Source organism: Arvicanthis niloticus, chromosome 4, assembly GCF_011762505.2.
Source record: "Arvicanthis niloticus isolate mArvNil1 chromosome 4, mArvNil1.pat.X, whole genome shotgun sequence".
Taxonomy (NCBI): Eukaryota; Metazoa; Chordata; class Mammalia; order Rodentia; family Muridae; genus Arvicanthis; species Arvicanthis niloticus.
In genome coordinates, this window is record NC_047661.1 from 17,648,432 (window position 1) to 17,668,178 (window position 19,747).

At 41.6% G+C, this 19,747-nt stretch overlaps 1 protein-coding gene across 10 annotated transcripts in view; it reads left to right on the forward strand.

Annotated features, from left to right (window-relative positions):
• The window catches only part of Kcnmb2 (potassium calcium-activated channel subfamily M regulatory beta subunit 2), a 290,315-nt gene that overhangs the window by 249,546 nt on the left and 21,022 nt on the right, over nt 1-19,747 (forward strand). For all 10 annotated transcript variants that reach the window (XM_076932246.1, XM_076932239.1, XM_076932238.1 and 7 more), the window contains 2 exons: nt 52-174; nt 18,329-18,499. In XM_076932246.1, the coding sequence (XP_076788361.1) occupies nt 119-174; nt 18,329-18,499 (227 nt within the window). In that variant the 5' untranslated portion in view covers nt 52-118. The remainder of the gene's footprint in view (nt 1-51; nt 175-18,328; nt 18,500-19,747) is intronic.

Below are 19,747 nucleotides of genomic sequence, written 5' to 3' on the forward strand. Positions count from 1 at the left end.
ACTGTCACTGTTGATACAGAGTCCCAGCTAACCCCAGTGTGTCCTCTGCAGGTCTTTCTGCCACTGCCCCAGGACTTCCACACTGAGGAAAGGAGCTGCAGGACCAACATCCTCTAAGATGTTTATATGGACCAGTGGCCGGACCTCTTCATCTTACAGACACGATGAGAAAAGGTAAGTTCCCTGGACTCGGGTGCTCTTGCCAGACTTTATGAAACAATGAGGATCTTGGTGGCTGCTCTGCCTTGTGGCTGTGCTGAAACAACTGAGACAATTTAAGAAAGGAAGGGTTTACTTTGATGCCCAGTTGGAGCGTACAGTCGGTCACAGTAGGGGACATGGCAGCAGGAGTGGGAGGCAGCTGGTCACATTACCTGTAGTCAGCAAGCAGAGACAATGCTTCTGCCAGGCTTGCTGTCTCCTTTTTCAGCCCAGGAGCCCAGGCTCAGAGACACTACTGCCACATTCAAATCTTCCCTCCTGTGAGTGCTAGTTTTATGTCACCTTGATCCAAGCCTGAGAAGAGGCAACCATGACTGAGAAAATGCCCACACCCAATTGTTCTATGACTAAAAATGCTTTCACCACATGCCAAGTTATGCAGCTCAACCCAGCCACTTTCCGTTCTCCTTTGAGTTTAATGTGTTCATAAAATTATATAAACACCCCTGGTGTGTGTGTGTGTGTGTGTGTGTGTGTGTGTGTGTGTGTGGTGTTGCAGCTGCCAAGTGTGAAGACCAGTGGTTGATATTGAGTGTCTTCTTCAATCTCTCTCCACCTTTGTTTTTAAGATCCGGTCTCTCACTAAACCTGGAGTTAAATGGCTGACTAGACTGGTTAGCCAGTCTTCTGCCTGTCTCCACTCCATACCCGGGGCTGGGGTCACAGATGGGAGTCACTGTGTTCTGCTCTTTTCATGTGGGTGTTGGGGATCTGAACTGAAGACCTCATGCTTTCATGGCAGGCACTTTGCCCACTGAGCCGTCTCCCCAGCCCTCTACAGCCATTTTTAAGTGTTTGTTTCCCTCCATTTGTTACAGTGCTTGGAGCCTGAGCCCACTGTTTCCATGTTCTTATCCAAAGAATTGAAATAAAGGCTCACACAGATTGCAAAGTAGCAAAGAAACTTTACTCAGAAGCAAAGCCATGGCATGGATCAGAAAAAAGTCTATTTCACATAGGCAAGAGGCTATATAAATGACAAAGTATTCACAGGCCCTTCCTACTGGCCTCCTTATGGAGCTCAAGAGAAGCTTGTTACCAGAGAATACAGTGAGAGCAATTCTCTCTCTTGATTGATAGACTAGATCATAAAATCATTTTTATATCATGTACTCCCTTCCCATAATGCATCTGATTTTAATCCTATGCACACTCACATACATAAGCATATGATGGTAAACAGGGGAGTCTCCCTAAAAGTTCACCTAAGAACAAGTTTTGTCTTATTACCATGCAACTGAAACCAGTTCAAGTCAGATCAGCCCTGCCACCCTTCTATATGAATGTGTTGAAAATACACAGACTAGAAGCTGTCTCTTTGGTGGCTATAAAAGGTAGAAACTTAGATCATAGTTTAAAATAAGTGCATGTAGCTTAATGCAGGGAGAGTGGGGAGGGACACAAGGGCTCCTCCTGGTTGCTAGGTGCCTTGTTTAGAGATGGCTACACATGCATATTACATGCTGATGAGGGTCTTAGCTTTTCAAATGCGTTGGGAATGCATAGCCCAAGCCAGGTGGAGTCTCAGATTGCTATGCTATTCCCTATGCTTGCCTGCCTCCTGTTTGCTTTCTTCATCTATATCTCTTTCTTCCTCATTAATCTTGTACTATTATTTAAGCAATGCTAAGTTTTAAACACATCTGACTTTACCCGCGTTCTTCAGCTTGAGTGACACATCAGGAAGAATATGAAAGAAATCAGAATTGAGAATAATACTGGCATGCATAAGGGGCTTTATTAAATATTGTTCCCGGAGCTTGTTTTTCTTCTTAAAACATAAACTGTCCTACAGATAAAATTCCTTTGAAAAATTCCAGAAGCAAAACTGGCATAAGTAGCTATTTATATTAGAAATTTGGGGTCACTTTTTACAGTAGAAAAACTGTTAAATAAAGAAATATACTTATCAATTAGTACTTTAAAGTATTTTGACATACCATTGCTGGGGGAATAGCAAGTTTAAAAGTTGCATGCAAGTGATTATTGCATCCACACACATACTCTGTATTTCCAATGAAATTTCCAATTTCAAACACACATCTCATGTTACCTTAGTTACAGAAAATAGTCCCATAGTGGTTAACTGTAGCCCAGAAGGCAACTAGCATTTGAACAAAGACTCAGTGCTCATCTCAACTCCAAAGACGGTGTATTCACTATTTTCCTATTGATGTTCAAAATAATTGACCAAGGAAACTGAAGCAAAGTTTTATTTTAGCTTATGTTGGAGAAAGCAATCCATCTTGGAGGTGAAGTCATGGAGACTGGAGCTTGAGGCGGGGGATCACACTGCGCCTGCACCTGCCGTCAGGAAGTCGGAAGAAATGAATGCTGGGTGCTCAGCTTCTTTCTCCGTTTTATTGAGCCTGGGATAAGTGCCACATTCATTCAAACAGAGACTCCTTTCCTTAGTCGAACACTTTGAGATACATTTGTGTTTCTATGATGACTCTAAATACCACCAAGTTGATTATGAAGATTAGCCATCTCACAGATGGACTGAAATCTCACTTTCTTTGATTTTATCTGGGCTTCCATGTGCTCTTGCTCAGCCAGGCATAGAGATGAAGATGTGGTCAAGGAAAGGCAGAAAAACTAAACACACTCAGCTGGGAACTTCGGCTATGAGAACATGCTGGCTCGGCATCCTTAGGCTGTTTCTGCTTGCTTCTGTTAGCTGTGCAGGCCAAAGGTGTGCATACTGACACCCCTGTTCAACAAATGCACGTATTACTTTAAATCCCATAATTACTGAAATCATCCTTGAAAACAAAAATTAAAGTTATAATTTAAGTGTCAGGAAATCGTATTGATGTAGGGGAGCAACACAGTTATGTGTTCTTCTAAGTCTCAAGAATGACTGGTTCGTCAGGCCTGGACTGGTTTTGTGTGAATATCCAATAATCACATAAACAAACAAACAAACAAACAAACAAAAAAGAAAATGAGAAAATTACATATAAAAGATGAGTTTTTTTAAATAACAGGAACAGTAAAGACCATTAACTATTCAGCTTAAAGGTGAAGCCTGTTAGGGTATCTGATGAAGTCCTAATTTAATGTCACCAAGCTTTTTTCTGATTGAATAGGATTCTATGCACTGGCCTCTGAAAAGCAGTCTTAAAAAAACCAATTATAATCCAGACAAGTTTCTGGGACAAAAGACAGATTAACGAGGGTAAAACAAGAAAGCTCGTTAAGGAAAACTCACATGGAGTTTTCACAAGCGTATGTCACAAGGAGAGAGATAACCACCGAAGCATAAACCATTTCAGCAGAGTGAGAGATTGTATAGATGCAACAGGATTAAGGAGAGGTGGGAAACTGCAGAAGAATCTGCCTGGCTGGTCAGGTTGTCCCTGGACTGATGGAGGAGCCTCCTTCCCAACCCACCAAGGATGGAGGAAGCAGAAGGAAGAAGTAGGAATATCCCTTGTTTTATTAATCTTTTCCCAGATTTTAGGTAAATAAACACGGGCAGCCAGACCCCTGCACTTAAATTATCTTTGGCTCAACAAGGAGAAATAGATCTGTTTATTTCACCTACAAGCTCCTAACTCCAAGAAGAACTGTGCATCATCTCCCTCAGTGAACTCACCATGCTTCTTTAATGTTCAAAAACACTTTACATATTTGCTGGTAGATGGAAAGACTACTGTGTATTGTTGATCAACTTTGGTTTCAGATAGCTGTGAACTAACCTTCTTCCTTCCTTCCTTCCTTCCTTCCTTCCTTCCTTCCTTCCTTCCTTCCTTGCCTGCTTGCTTGCTTTGCATGTGTGTGTGTGTGTGGGGGGGGTGCTGGGGGGTTTGTGTGAACACATGTGTGCCAAGATAAAGTCAGAGGACAACTTGTAGGGGCACCAGTCTCCTCCTACGTGGATTTGAGCTTGAATTCAGGTCACCAGGGCTGACTTCAAACACATTTACCTGCTGGAACCCTCTCAGCCCTTTGTTCAATTTTGACAATGAGTTATCTGAGAATTCTTTTGTATTTTTTTATATCGCTGGTAAATAATAATCTCTTGTTACTTCTCTATTTGTAAATATAGCATTCTTTTGTTATTCTTGCCCAATTATACTAGCTTAGGCTTCAGTAAATTAAAGTAAAGCTGGTGACAGTGGACATTTTCAGTCTGATTTGTTAAGTGAGGCTTTTCAATATTTCACCATTAGATAATTGATCAATTATATTACAGGTAGTTTTTCTTGGCCTTTTATTACACTGTGATGTTTCTACTTCTAATTTGATAATAGCTCTTGCCATGAATGGATGTTAATATATTTCTAGGTTATATTGTTATCACATTATCAGCTTATAATGCTTTTCACATATTAATAAAAATCTAACAGTGAGCAATGTTATATTTCTAAAATACAATAGTAGTAGATTTATCATGGTAGACTCTGTCTCTTTATACGCTTAGGTTTGGTGATCTAAATTCTTTTAGGTTTTATATTTGTGGTTAGGATTGAGGTTAGCCTGTAGTTTTCCATCACGTGTGACTCTGACAGGCTTTGGTCTCAGAACTTGCCAACCTCATAACCAGGATGGCTGGCATCCTTTTCCGCACTCTGGAATTTTCTGTATGCTAATACTTGGGCTCAGCTGTAAGTTGTAGGAGCTTTGTATTTCTGCGACCAAAATACTTTTAATTATTTAGAACTTTTAGCTATTTCAAATTTTAATAGTTTAGAATTATTTAGGTCTTCTGGCTATTTTTTGACTGTTGGTCTCAGTAAGTTACATGTAAAGTCTTGCTGTATATCTCAGTAAGTTTAATATCTCCAAGTTTCTAAATGTATTACTGCAATGTTGTTTTAAGTGTCTCCTTTCTAAAGCATGCTGTACCCACAAATGTGGTTTCTTTGATTCATCATATTTATTTTGAATTTGTATGTTTTCTTTATCGTCTTGTCAAAGATGGATCCATTGCTTTAGTCTCTCAGAACACATTAACCTTTGAACTCAATACTCCTTTAACACAGTTACCATCCATTTTGTTTATTTGTGCTTATGGTAATTTCTTTTCTTATTCCTTCTTTTTGAACGTTCCACTTATCTCAAAATTTCCTTAGAAGCTGAGTGAAAGCATTTTAGGGCATTCTCTAACACAAGCATTGAAAATGTACATATTTTTAACTTACTCACTTTATAACTTGCCTTCCTGTCATTCTCTCCCACAATCCTTCACCCCTCCCCATCCCCTTCTCCTCTGAGTTATCCCCCCACCCTGGCACAACAAGTCTGTGAGTCTAGGTGCATCCTTTCACATTGAGGCCAGACAAGGCAGCCCATCTGGAAGAACATATCCCACAGACAGGCAACAGCTTTTAGGATAGCCCCTGCTGCAGTTGTTCAGGAAGAACAACTGCACACATGAAGAACAAGCAGCACATCTGCTGCATATCTCCAGAGAAAACTAGGTCCAGCCCATGTATATTCTTTAGTTGGTAGTTCAGACCCTGAGAGCTCCAAGGGTCCAGGTAGGTTGACACTGTTGGTCTTCCTGTGGAGTTGCTATCCCCTTCGGGGCCCACAATTCTTATTCCTATTTTTCCATAAGAGTCCCCAAGCTCCATCAAGTATTTGGCTGTAGGTGTCTGCATCTGTCTGAGTCAGCTGCAGGTGGGGCCTCTCAGAGAACACCCATGCTATGCTCCCGTCTGCAAGCATAACAGAGTATCATTAGTAGTGTAGGGGGTTAGTGCTTGCCCATTGGATGGGTCTCAAGTTGGGCCAGTTATTGGTTGGCCATTCCCTCAGTTTCTGCTCCATCGCCCATCCCTACATTAGGATGCATCTCTAGGACTAGACAGGGATCTAAGATAAGGGGGACACCCAAGAATCAGTGGGGATGACCTTAGCTGTGACTCACAACATTGCAACCTGAAGAGGCTACCTCCTATAGCCAGGCAGGAACCCCCGGTAGAGCAATAGGGGCAACAATTCACAAAATTTTTGACCCCAAAATTTATCCTGTCAAATATAAAATATATATACTTACCTATTGTTTTAGTCACACCCACTGGATACTTTGTCTTCCATATCATTCATTTCAAAGTTATTTATTGGTCTGATTTCATTTTGTCCCATGAATTCTTTGTACTCTACAACTCTACATCACACACACACACACACGTTTTCCTTTAGGTTTTTGTTGCTGCTGTTGTTGTTGTTATCATTTCTTTCATTATTGGACTAAAGCCACATACCATGGTCAACATAACGGTAATCTTCTGAAAGCATATTTAACAACCAGCCTCACTAACATTCATATGCTTCTAACATGCAAATCTAATTGTCCTGCTTGTTTTTTTTTTATTTTAATTCTTTTATTGGATATTTTATTTACATTTCAGATGTTATCCCCTTACTCCATTCCCCTCCCCAGCCCAGGAACCCCATATTCCATTCCCCCTCCTCCTGCTTCTATGAGACTGTGCCCCCACCTACCTCCCACTCCCACCTCCCCACCCTCAAATTCCCCCACACTCATCATCCAGCCTTCATGGGACTAAGAATCTCCTCTCCCACCTATGCTCGACAAGGCCATCCTCCCCTACATATGAAGGTGGATCCATGGGTCCCTCACTATGTGCTCTCAGAATGGTAGTTTAGACCCTGGGAGCTCTGGTTGGTTGGTATTGCTGCTCTCCTCATGGGGCCACAAACCCTTTAAGCTTCTTCAGTCTTCTCTCTAACTCCTCCATTGGGAACCCCTTGATCAGTTCATTGGTTAACTGTAAGCATCCTCTGAATGTGTCAGCCTCTGGCAGACCTCTAAGGAGACAACTATATCAGGCTCTTGTCAGCATACACTTCCTGACACCCACATCAGTGTCTACCTTTGGTGACTGCACATGGGATGGATGCCCAGGTAGAATGGTCTTCAGACGGCCCCTCCTTCAGTTTCTGTCCCACACTTGGTCTCCATATTTTCTCCCTTGAGTATTATGTTACTCCTTCTAAGAAGGATCAAGGCATCCACACTTGGTCTTCCTTCTTCATGAGCTTCATGTGGTCTGTGAGTTGAATTTGGGGTATTTCAAGCTTCTGGGGTAATATCCAATTATCAGTGAGTGAATACCATGTTCTTTTGTGATTGCATTACCTCACTCATGATATTTTCTAGTTCCATCCATTTACCTAAAAGTTTCTCAAATTCATTGTTTTTAATAGCTGAGTAATATTCCATTGTGTAAATGTACCACATTTTTTTGTATCCATTCTACTGTTGAAGGGCATCTGGGTCCTTTCCAGCTTCTGGCTATTATAAATAAGGCTTCTATGAACATAGTGGAGCATATGTCCTTGCTATATGTTGGAGCATCTTCTGGGTATATGCCCAGGAGTGGTATAGCTGGGTCCTCAGGTAAAGCTATGTCCAATTTTCTGAGGAACCGCCAGACTGATTTCCAGAGTGGTTGCACCATCTTGCAATCCCATCAACAATGGAGGAGTGTTCCTCTTTCTCCACATCCTTGCCAACATCTACTATCAGCTGAGTTTTTATCTTAGCCATTCTGACTGGTGTGAGGTGAAATCTCAGGGTTGTTTGATTTTCATTTCCCTGATGACTAAGGATGTTGAACATTTCTTTAGGTGATCTTGGCCATTGGCGTTTCCTCAGTTGACAATTTTTTGTTTAGCTCTGTACTCCATTTTTAATGGGGTTATTTTGTTGTCTGGCATCTAATTTCTTGGGTTCGTTGTATATATTGAATATTAGCCCTCTATCAGATGTAGGATTGGTAAAGATCTTTTCCCAATCTGTTGGTTGCCATTTTGTCCTATTGACAATGTCCTTTGCTTTACAGAAGCTTTGCAATTTTATGAGGTCCCATTTGTCAATTCTTGCTCTTAGAGCATAAGCCATTGGTGTTCTGTTCAGGAGCTTTTCCCCTGTGTCTAGATATTCCAGGGTCTTCCCCACCTTTTCTTCTATTAGTTTCAGTGTATCTGGTTTTATGTGAAGGTCCTTTATCCACTTGGATTTGAGCTTTGTACAAGGAGATAAGAATGGATCAATTTGCATTCTTCTACATGTTGACCTCCAGTTGAACCAGCACCATTTGCTGAAAATGCTATCTTTTTTCCACTGGATGGTTTTAGCTCCTTTGTCAAAGATCAAGTGACCATAGGTGTGTGGGTTCATTTCTAGATCTTCAATTCTATTCCATTGATCTTCCTGTCTGTCTCTGTACCAATACCATGTCGTTTTTATCACTACTGCTCTGTAGTACAGTTTGAGGTCAGAGATGGTGATTCCACCGGAAGTTCTTTTATTGTTGAGAATAGTTTTCACTATCCTGGGTTTTTTGTTATTCCAAATGAATTTGCAAATTGCTCTTTCTATCTCTATAAAGAATTGATTTGGAATTTCGATGGGGATTGCATTGAACCTGTAGATTGCTCTTGGCAAGATGGCCATTTTTACTGTATTTATCCTGCCAATCCACGAGCATGGGAGATTTTTCCATCTTCCGAGATCTTCAATTTTTCTTTCTTCAGAGACTTGAAGTTCTTGTCATACAGATCTTTCACTTGCTTGGTTAGAGTCACACCAAGGTATTTTATATTATTTGTGACTATTGTGAAGGGTGTCATTTCCCTAATTTCTTTCTCAGCCTGTTTATCCTTCGAGTAGAGGAAGGCTACTAATTTGTTTGAGTTGATTTTATATCCAGCCACTTTGCTGAAGTTCTTTATCAGGTTTAGGAGTTCTCTGGTGGAAGTTTTGGGGTCACTTACGTATACTATCATATCATCTGCAAATAGTGAAATTTTGACTTCTTCCTTTCCTATTTGTATCCCTATGACTTCCTTTTTTTGTCTAATTGTTCTGGCTAGGACTTCCAGTACTATATTGAATAGGTAGGGTGAGAGTGGGCAGCCTTGTCTAGTCCCTGATCTTAGTGGGATTGCTTCAAGTTTCTCTCCATTTAGCTTGATGTTGGCTACTGGCTTGCTGTATATTCCTTTTACTATGTTTAGGTATGGGCCTTGAATTCCTGATCTTTCCAAGACTTTTACCATGAAGGGATGTTGAATTTTGTCAAATGTTTTCTAGCAAGATGATCATGTGGGGGTTTTTTTTGTTTGTTTATATAGAGGATTACATTAATGGATTTCCTACTAGTGAACCATCCCTGCATTCTTAAAGCCTACTTGACCATGATGGATGATTGTCTTGATGTGTTCTTGGATTCGGTTTGTGAGAATTTATTGAGTATTTTTGCATCAATATTCATAAGGGAGATTGGTCTGAAGTTCCCTTTCTTTGTTGGGTCATTGTGAGGTTTAGGTATGAGCATGATTGTAGCTTCATACAAGTAATTGTGAGGCTTAGGTATGAGCATGATTGTAGCTTCATAGAAGTAATTGAGTAGTGTTCCTTCTGTTTGTATTTTGTGGAATAGTTTGAAGAGAATTGGTATTAGGTCTTCCTTGAAGGTCTAATAGAATTCTGCACTAAAACCATCTGGTCCTGGGCTTTTTTTGGTAGGGAGACTTAATAACTGCTGCTATTTCTTTAGGGGTTATGAGACCATTTAGATGGTTTATTTGCTCCTGATTTAACTTTGGTACCTGGTATCTGTCTAGGAAATTGTCCATTTCATCCAGATTTTCCTGTTTTGTTGAGTATAGGCCTTTCTAGTAGGATCTGATGGTTTTTTTTTTTTTTTTTAATTTCCTCAGTTTCTGTTGTTATGTCTTCCTATTCAGTTCTGGTTTTATTAATTTAGATACTGTCTCTGTGCCCTCTGGTTAGTCTAAGGATTCATCTGTCTTGTTGATTTTCTCAAAGAAGCAGCTCCTGACTTTGTTGATATTTTGTATAGTTCTTTTTTGTTTCTACTTGGTTGATTTCAGCCCTGAGTTTGACTATTTCCTGCTGTCTACTCCTCTTGGGAGTATTTGCTTCTTTTTGTTCTAGAGCTCTCATATGTGCTGTCAAGTTGTTAGTGTATGCTCTCTCCAGTTTCTTTTTGTAGGCACTTAGAGCTATGAGTTTTCTTCTTAGCACTGCTTTCATTGTGTCCCATAAGTTTTGGTATGAAGAACCATCATTTTCATTATATTCTAAAAAGTCTTTAATTTCTTTTTGTATTTCTTCCTTGACCAAGTTATCATTAAGTAGAGCGTTGTTCAGTTTCCATGAGTATGTGGGCTTTCCATTGTTTTTGTCATTATTAAAGACCAGCCTTGGTCCATAGTGATCTGATAGAATGCAAAGGATTATTTCAGTCTTTTTTATCTGTTGAGGCCTGTTTTGTGACCAATTATATGGTCTATTTTGGATAAGGTACCATGAGGTGCTGAAAAAAAGGTATATTTTTTTGTTTTAGGATGAAATGTTCTATAGATATTCGTTAAATTCATTTGGTTCATAACTTCTGTTAATTTCACTGTGTCTCTGTTTAGTTTTTGTTTCCATGATCTCTCCATTGCTGAAAGTGAGATGTTGAAATCCCCCACTATTATTGTGTGAGGTGCAGTATGTGCTTTGAGCTTTAGTAAAGTTTCTTCTATGTATATGGGTGCCCTTGCATTTGGAGCGCGTAGATGTTCAGAATTGAGAGTTCATCTTGGTAGATTTTTCCTTTGATAAGTATGAAGTGTCCTTCCTTATCTTTTTTGATTACTTTTGGTTGAAAGTCAATTTTATTTGATATTAGAATGACTACTCCAGCTTGTTTCTTGGGACCATTTGCTTGGAAAATTGTTTTCCATCCTTTTACTCTGAGGTAATGTCTGTGTTTGTCACTGATGTGTGTTTCCTGTATGCAGTAAAATTCTGGGTCCTGTTTATATATCCAGTCTGATAGGCTATGTCTTTTTATTGGAGAGTTGAATCCATTGATGTTAAGAGATATTAAATAAAAATGATTGTTGCTTCCTGTTATTTTTGTTATTAGAGGTAGAATTGTTTGTGTAGCTGTCTTCTTTTGGGGTTGTTGGAAGATTACTTCCTGCTTTTTCTGGGTTGTAGTTTCCCTCCTTGTGTTGGAGTTTTCCATCAATTATCCTTTAAAGTGCTGGATTTGTGGGAATATATTTTGTAAATTTGGTTTTGTCATGGAATATCTTGGTTTCTCCATCTATAGTGATTGAGAGTTTGGCTGGCTATAGTAGTCTGGCCTGGCATTTGTGTTCTCTTAGGGTCTGTATGATATCAGTCCAGGATCTTCTGGCTTTTATAGTCTCTGGTGAGAAGTCTGGTGTAATTCTTATAGGTCTTCCTTTATATGTTACTTGACTTTTCCCTTTACTGCTTTTAGTATTTTTTCTTTGTTTTGTGCATTTGATGTTTTGATTATTATGTGATGGGAGGAATTTCTTTTCTGGTAGTCTATTTGGAGTTCTATAGACTTCTTCTATGTTCATTGGCATCTCTTTCTTTAGGTTGGGAAGTTTTCCTCTATAATCTTGTTGAAGATATTTACTGGCCCTTTAAGTTGGGAGCCTTCACCCTCATCTATACCTATTATTCTTAGGTTTAGTCTTCTCATTGTGTCCTGGGTTTCCTGGATGTTTTGGGTTAGGAGCTTTTTGCATTTTGCATTTTCTTTGACAGTTGTGTCAGTATTTTCATGGGATCTTCTGTACACGAGATTCTCTCTTCTATCTCTTGTATTCTGTTGGTGATGCTTGACTAAGACTCCTGACCTCTTTCCTAGGTTTTTCTGTCTCCAGGGTAGTCTCCCTTTGTGATTTCTTTATTGTTTCTACTTCCATTTTTATGTCCTGGATGGTTTTTGTTTAATTCCTTCACCTGTTCTGTTGTGTTTTCTTGCAATTCTTTAAGGGATTTTTGTGTTTCCTCTTTAAGGGCTTCTACCCGTTTACCTGTGTTCTCCTGTACTTCTTTAAGGGAGTTATTTATGTCCTTCTTAAAGTCCTCTATCATGATCATGAGAAGTGATTTTAATTCTTAATCCTGCCTTTCCAGTGTGATGGGGTGTCCAGGGCTTGTTATGGTGGGACAACTGGGTTCTGATGATGCCAAGTAACTGGCTTCTGTTGCCTATGTTCTTGTGCTTGCCTTTCACCATCTGGTTAACTCTAGTGTTACCTGCACTCAGTGTCTCTGACTGGAGCCTGTCTTTTCAGTTATCTTGCTTGTGTCAGAACGCCTCAGAGTCCAGATGTCTCTGTGATCCTTAGTACCTGGGTGGAAGAACGCCTGGGACTCAGGCTGCCTGTGGGATCCTGAAATTCTGCTGCCCTGAGTGTAGTGGCTCCTCTAGAATGGCTCAGGATATGGTGTCTTCACAGGAGCAGACCAGCTAGGTGTCTGCCCCAGCCAAAAGGACCAAGTGAGGGGCAGAAAGGAAGTGGTATTCTGGAGGGTCGGGGTTTGGGTGGATGATGGGTTCTGAGTGTCCCAGGCTCCCAGTTGTAGCTCTGGGGTGTAAGGTAGTGGGAGAGGGTTCTTACCCATTGCTCTGAGTGCAGTGGCTCCTCTAGGATATCTCAGGATATGGTGTCTTCATGGGAGCAGAACCGCTAGGTGTCTGCCCCAGTCAAAAGGACCAAGCAAGGGGTGTCCCACTTGTTTTATTCCCTTTAACGCCGTCTTAAACTTTAAGGGCAGATCTCTTTTCTTCTGGCCTATGCATAGGTCACCACCAAGAGCTGCCCTTTCCCATCCCAGACCCCAGCTACACTCAACAACCTTTTCCCTCATCTCCTCAAGCCTCTTCCACTTCTCAGTCAGTCATCCACCCCTCCGAGGCTTGGTTCAGTCTGTCACAGATGCCTATGCCATTCCAGCCTGCATCAATGGCATGCTTCCAAACCACCTCTGCACTTTATGTCATAGCCCTGGGCTGTGAATCTGCCACTGGGTCTCTGAGTGTTCATGTCAGGGGCTCCAGTACAACAATGACCAATTTGCCCAAAGCTACTTTAACAAAGAGCCTATTTGCTGATCAATCATTTTGGTGAATATATTAAATTTCACTGTGTATCAAAATTTTAACACATTCATTGTAACCCTACGGCGTTCTTTCACCATCAACATTAACTTGGCTAGCAAGAATCAATACGGTCATGTCCACCTTTCATTAGGGCATCCATTCTGGTCTTTTGTGTCTCAAAATTTGTAGTCACTGTCCCTCCTCATTTCTGTCTTTTTTTCTCTGTGTTCCAGACAGTATCTGAGGTCTCCTTTCTGTTTCCTGCTCTTTCTTTCCCCTGTCCTGCTCCCAGGATCTAGCTTTCAAATCAGCAGGCTCAGCTGCACATTTTGTCAACTTCTCCTTCTCAACAAACGGCTTCCCTGCAGAGGATCCTGCTGTTCTCTCCCAGAACCTTCCTGTTGCAGAAACAGGACCAGGACAGAGACAACCTAGGCATTTATTTAATGATTCCATGGGACAAATTAAAAGTCATCTAAATAAATGGCCGAATCTTCAGTGGGCTATTAAAAACTCCCCTCCAGGACTGTAGAGATTTCTCAGGGTACTTACTGCTCTTGCAGAAGACCCAAGCTCAGTTCCCAGCATCCAAATCAGGTGACTCACAACTGCCTATAACTCAAACTCTCTGAGGATCCTGTGCCTGTGCCTCCTCTGGCACCTGTATTTATGTACACATACACAACACACACATACACACACACACATATACATGCAATTTAAAATAAAATTCCCACCCCAAATCAATTCCTCTAAACTTTCTGAATACAGAAAAGAAGTGAATGTTGGTTAACTGATGAGGCTGATGAGTCTGTGGTGGTGATAACAGTTGTGACGTGAAAATGCAGAGAAAATTCGAGCGAGGGCAAAATGTCAGGAAAACGGCACCATTCCTGTACTGGCCTTAGGTCAACCTGACACAAGCTAGAGTTACCTAAAAAGAAGGAGCCTCAATGAAACATATTAAAATGTGCCATTAACAGATACAGGAGAAAAATATATTCATATCCACTTACTGTATTTAAAAAATTCTGCTTAAAACAACTCTTTGTGAAGTGGGTAAATTAGTACAGGAAGTAAGTAGGTTCTATTCACAGTGTGAACTGGACCTTCAGTTGACTGGCTTTGGGTGCCTTAGCCTTCATTAACTAATCATAAGGTAATCAGTCCTCAGGGACTGGCTCGATTCCCTTCTCCACTGTCCAGTCAGCATGATCATCAGGTCGTGGGTAGTGATGTCTTCCTGCTGCTAAGGAAGACTGTGTCATCTACATGATATATCTCCAGAATTAGCACACTGTGACCGTGGTGGCTATTCCTGGTTTGTCAACTTGATTATATCTGGAATGAACTACAATCCAGAATTGGAGGGCACACCTATGATCCAGATCTTGAGGCTGGAAGCCACAAGTTTCTGACCTAGATCCTAACATGGAGATCTTGAGGTATAGTGGCCATGAAAAGCTTAGGCCCAGACAAAGCAGTACAAGTGTTGAATCCCAGGAGACTGAGGCAAGGAGATCTCTGAATTCAAAGTCAGCCTGGAATAAAGCAAATCTCAGATCCAGGCATGGTGGTACACAGCTTAATCTGGACCACACCTTCTGCTGGAGACCTATATAAAGACATTGGAAGAAGGAAGATCCAATCTTCAACTGTTCACACTCATTTGCAAGTACATCTGTTGGAACCTACTTCTACAGAAGACCAACTCAAATAACTAGCCTTGTGGGACTGAGCAACTACTAGATTCTTGGATTTCCCATCCACAGCTGCCCGTTGTTGGGTTAGTTGGACTACAGACTATAAGTCATCACAACAAATTCCTTTAATATAGAGAGACATTCCATAAGTTCTGTGACTCTAGAGAACCCTGACTAATACAGTGATCTATCTTATGAAGACTTGTAAATGTCAGCAAACAAGGCCTGGAGACAAATCCCTGTTGGTTAACCACCAAATAATCAAATGGGGCTCACTGGCTGGCTAACCCAATCTACTTGTTAAATCCCAGGCTGATGAGAAACCTTGTCTCAAACAACAAGGTGGATTGCACCTGAGAAACAACACCCAAATTTGCCCTCTGGTCATGCATGCACATACACACAAATGAATTAACAGACTGAAAAACAAAATATGGACATATAAACAAACAAATCCATACATGGACTCCACCATGCCTGCTCCTGAATACTTTTCTCCTCATATAACAAATATCAAAGGAACCTGAGTTTAAGTCACCAAAGGCCAAGAGAGCATCTTGCACTTTTTACTCTGTATATCCACTTGTACATATGCATATTTCATAGCTAATTTACTTGTGAATTATAAGCTGAGTCTTTTTTTATAAGCTGACTCTTGATAAGAAATTTCAAAAATTTATGTAGACATTGATCTTAAAACTTTATTAAGTGTACTGACTATTGTCGGGGCAAAACAAAGATTTACTAAAAAACTGAAAATCCTCTATTTACAAAGCCTCAAATTTTAGATTTACTTATTTTTATATGTATGAATATTTTGACTACAAGGATATCTGTGCATCATGGTGCATGCTTGTCCACAGAGACCAAAAGAAGTCATTGGATTCTCTGGAACTGGAATTACAGATGATCGTGAGCTGTCAAGTGGGTGTTGGGAACCGGACCTGGGTCCTTTGCAAGAGTAGCCATTGCTCCTAGTCACTGAGACATCCCTTCAGCCCTCCCACGACTTTTTAACTTTATGTTTGTCTTTTTGTCTGTCTGTCTTTCTGTTGCACACATGCCTGCAATGTGGAGGTCAGAGGATAACTTTCATGAATCGCTTCTGTTCTACCATCTGGGTCCCAGGGTAAAGAACCTGAGGTTATCAGGCTCGTGTAGGCAAACTCAGCTCCTGAGCCATCTCACCTCACCTAACTCCCTTCTGTTGTCCCATAGATTCAATAATATCTTCCATTCTCTAAAACTATCTGGACAGAAGACAGTTGGGCCTTCCCTCTCTCTACACTTCCCCACCACACACAGCTGCACTGCAGCACAGAGCTCTGCCGCCTGCTTGTCTGACTGCTTGCCAATGCTCTATGTTCCATCAAGCACTGCATCCCAGGGGCTTCATTCCCTGAACATTTCTCTAAATGTTGTCTTCAGCCAGGATGCAGCCCTTAGCATCCTTTGCCAACATTACTGGAACCATTTACTCTTCCTCCTCCTCCTCCTCCTCCTCCTCCTCCTCCTCCTCCTCCTCCTCCTCCTCCTCTTCCTTCTCCTCCTCCTCCTCCTCCTTCTGCTGCTCTTCCTTCCCCTCTCTCCCCCCTCCCCCTCCCTCCCTCCCTCCTCCTCTGATTTAAGATGTTTCCTGTTTCTAATCTCCACACTGCAGGCACAGTGATCACTCTGAATCTCAATTCTGGCTGACAGCTTTCCTTTAATTACAGGAGGAAGGCTCCTCTCTTAAAATGACTTTCAAAGCCTTCATGACACCAATTTTCTCATCTGGCTGCCCTGTTTCCATGGTGTATGCCTTCTCAGGACGACTAGCACAGTCCTTCCTGGTATTCACTGTGCCTGGTACTCACTGTGTCAAGTCCCTACACCTTTGCTTCTGTGATCCCTCCATCTGAGTGTCATTAATTCTATGTCCCACTTGCTTAACTGCAATCAGCCTTGAAGGTTCTGTTCAAACCTAACTCTTCCAGGAAGGCTTTGCTAACTTACACTAACTCCCTGTCCTGCTCCCTCAAGCTGGGGAGATTGCCAAGACGCTATGAGTTGATCCACCAGGAACTCACACCACCCTCAGCTGACACTCATTTTCATGTCTTTCTTTTTATTTAACAGGGACTGTGTCCCCAACACAAGAGGTAACAACACACATAATACATGTATGGACCTAACCTCCTAATTGGGATCTCGTTCTTCCACATTGTATTAACATTCTTCTATTTATCCATTAATTCAACAGCCGTTTATTGGTAGATTTCATAGCTATGTCTCACCCATCAAAACTTTCATTTTGCCTTGTAATATCCTGATTTCCTAAATGCCCACAAACTATGTAGAAACCATTTCCCCCTTTTCTTACCCACACTAGAGCGTACAAAGAACATTTGTTTTTCAAATGTGTTTGAGATGACTCGGTTGAATCGTTTTATGTGTTTCTCGTTCTGATGGCAACCAATAGTACCTTGTCTATTTTATAGCAGACTGGCATAGTCAGTGCTGTGTGGCAGCCTAATAGTCCAGAACAAGCCCTGATCATCCTCGCTGGCTTCCATCTGCAGAATGGCAGAGCTCAGTAGCAGCCGTCAGAGTTAAATGCACGTTGATAAATGATATTAGCCAAGTAACAACAGGTTATTATTTTCCGGTGGGTTTTTGAAGCCACTCTGTCAGCCTGTTTTCCCTGCTTCACAAGTTTGCCCGCCCACTGCCTTTCACTGCTAATGGGCACCAGTTTGTTCTTCAAGTTCACACAGGGTCAAGTTTAAAGAGCTTTGATGTAAATTCTGCAATTTCCAAAGAAATCTCAAAAATGAATCATGAAACAGAGAGGGCAAGTGGTTGTCAGTTTATGGAAGGCAAAAGCAGGGTGACCATCTAGTCCAAAGGCCCCAGGCTTGAGCTGGAGAATAATAAGGCATAGTGTTATTCCAGGCCTCTGGCGGTGAAAATAAAGAGAAGGCAGTGCTCTCTAAAACACACACACACACACACACAGCACACAGAGAGAGCACAAACATGAGTAGATTCAGAAAGTATACATCAGCGATGATCAACTTCGTTAATATAAAATCAACAAACCAAGGCAATTTTAGGGTTGAGGGGATTGGTGTCTTTCTTAGAATTGTACAGAGGAAAATTACATTACAGTTAGACATGAGTCCCCAAAATACAGAATTAGGGATCATTTCTGCTCAGGGATGGTGCACATACATATGTCTGCTCTCTTTTTCTGTACATGTAGAGTGTGTGTGTGTGTGTGTGTGTGTGTGTGTGTGTGTGTGTGTCTGCACGCGCACGCGCATTGTATTGGGTGCCAGGGGTTATACTGAGAGTCAACTTCACTCGAGTGTGTTTGGAGCATTCCTATAGGTCCCCCACCCTGGCAATGCACGGGCAGAAACATAGCTACCCTCAAGGGACATGCAGGGTAACTGTGAGTCTCATGCAAGACTGTATTGTTTTCAACTTCAGAAATATCTACCAGAAAATCAGGGACCATGACCTCCTGGACAAAAGGAAAACTGTGACAGCTCTGAAGGCTGGAGAGGACCGGGCCATCCTGCTTGGACTGGCCATGATGGTGTGTTCCATCATGATGTACTTCCTGCTGGGAATCACACTGCTGCGCTCATACATGCAGAGGTAATGCCATGGACACCCAGAGCCCACTGTCCTCGCCTCTGCTCCCCCACTGACCATTCAACCTATGGTCATCTTCCTCACCTTTCCTCTGGACTTTCAGGGGCACCCAGTACATGGTGTTTTCTAATGTTATCTGATAATAATACTAAACCTAGACTATGTGTAAACTGTCTATTATGACCTGGAGAGTTTTCATAGACTGCTTGCTTCTTTCTCACAATTATTCCTTTAGGTGAGAAGATCTACTCATCATTGCAGCAACACTGACACCTAAGTGATGTGGCACAGGGGTTTGGGAGATGGCTTTCCATAATGAGTTTACTGTACAATCATGAGAACCTGAGTTCCAAACCTAGACCCCCACATAAGCCCAGACGTGGTGGCATGCACTTGTAATGCCGGGACTGAAGATGTGGAGACAGACAATGTCTAGAGTTCACTGGCCAGCAAGTCTAGCCTAACTGTGAAGACCCAGGCCACAGAGAGTCCCTGTCTCATAAAACATAATGTAGATGACATCTGAGATCATCTTCTGGCCTCAACAAACACAGAAAGAAACATACTCACATGAACAGGTACACATACCCATACACATGCGCCTGCACACACATGAACAGGCATATATATGAATAAAAGTGTATCTGCATACACATGCACACATATGTATACAAACCTGAACATGCATACATGCATGCAAATGCACCCATGCACAAGTTCACATATACATACACAATATCACACTGCTTCGTGAGACACAGCACAAACACATGGCAGCTAAGATTTCAAAACAACAACCCACAAACTCAAGCTTCCTGGTTCTTGCCTGCCGATGCTTTCACCCACCCCACTTCTCCATCACCCAGCTTCCTTGGAAACTCTCGCATGCCCAAGCAAAAGAAGTTGGAATTAGTTGTTTGAAGCCAGATCCAGGACTCAGTATTCTGAAACTCTCTAAGAGATTCTAATGTGTCGTGAAGCCTGAGATAGACTGATAGCAACCTCTTAAAGTAACAGACTTTTGAACCCTTTTCATTTCAGTGTTTACCCAAGGTTTACCGAGGAGGGCCAGAGGCACTAGGTGATGATACTAAAAGCATCTCCTCTGTATAAGTGATCTGAAGTGTCCCTGGCAGTGTCTCCCCTCCCTCACTGCCATCCAGACACTGAATCCTGAAGCTCCGTAGCCTATGGTTGGGCTTGGAGAAATAAGACCCTTTCCTATGAAAGTGGGAGGTTTCGATCCAAGAG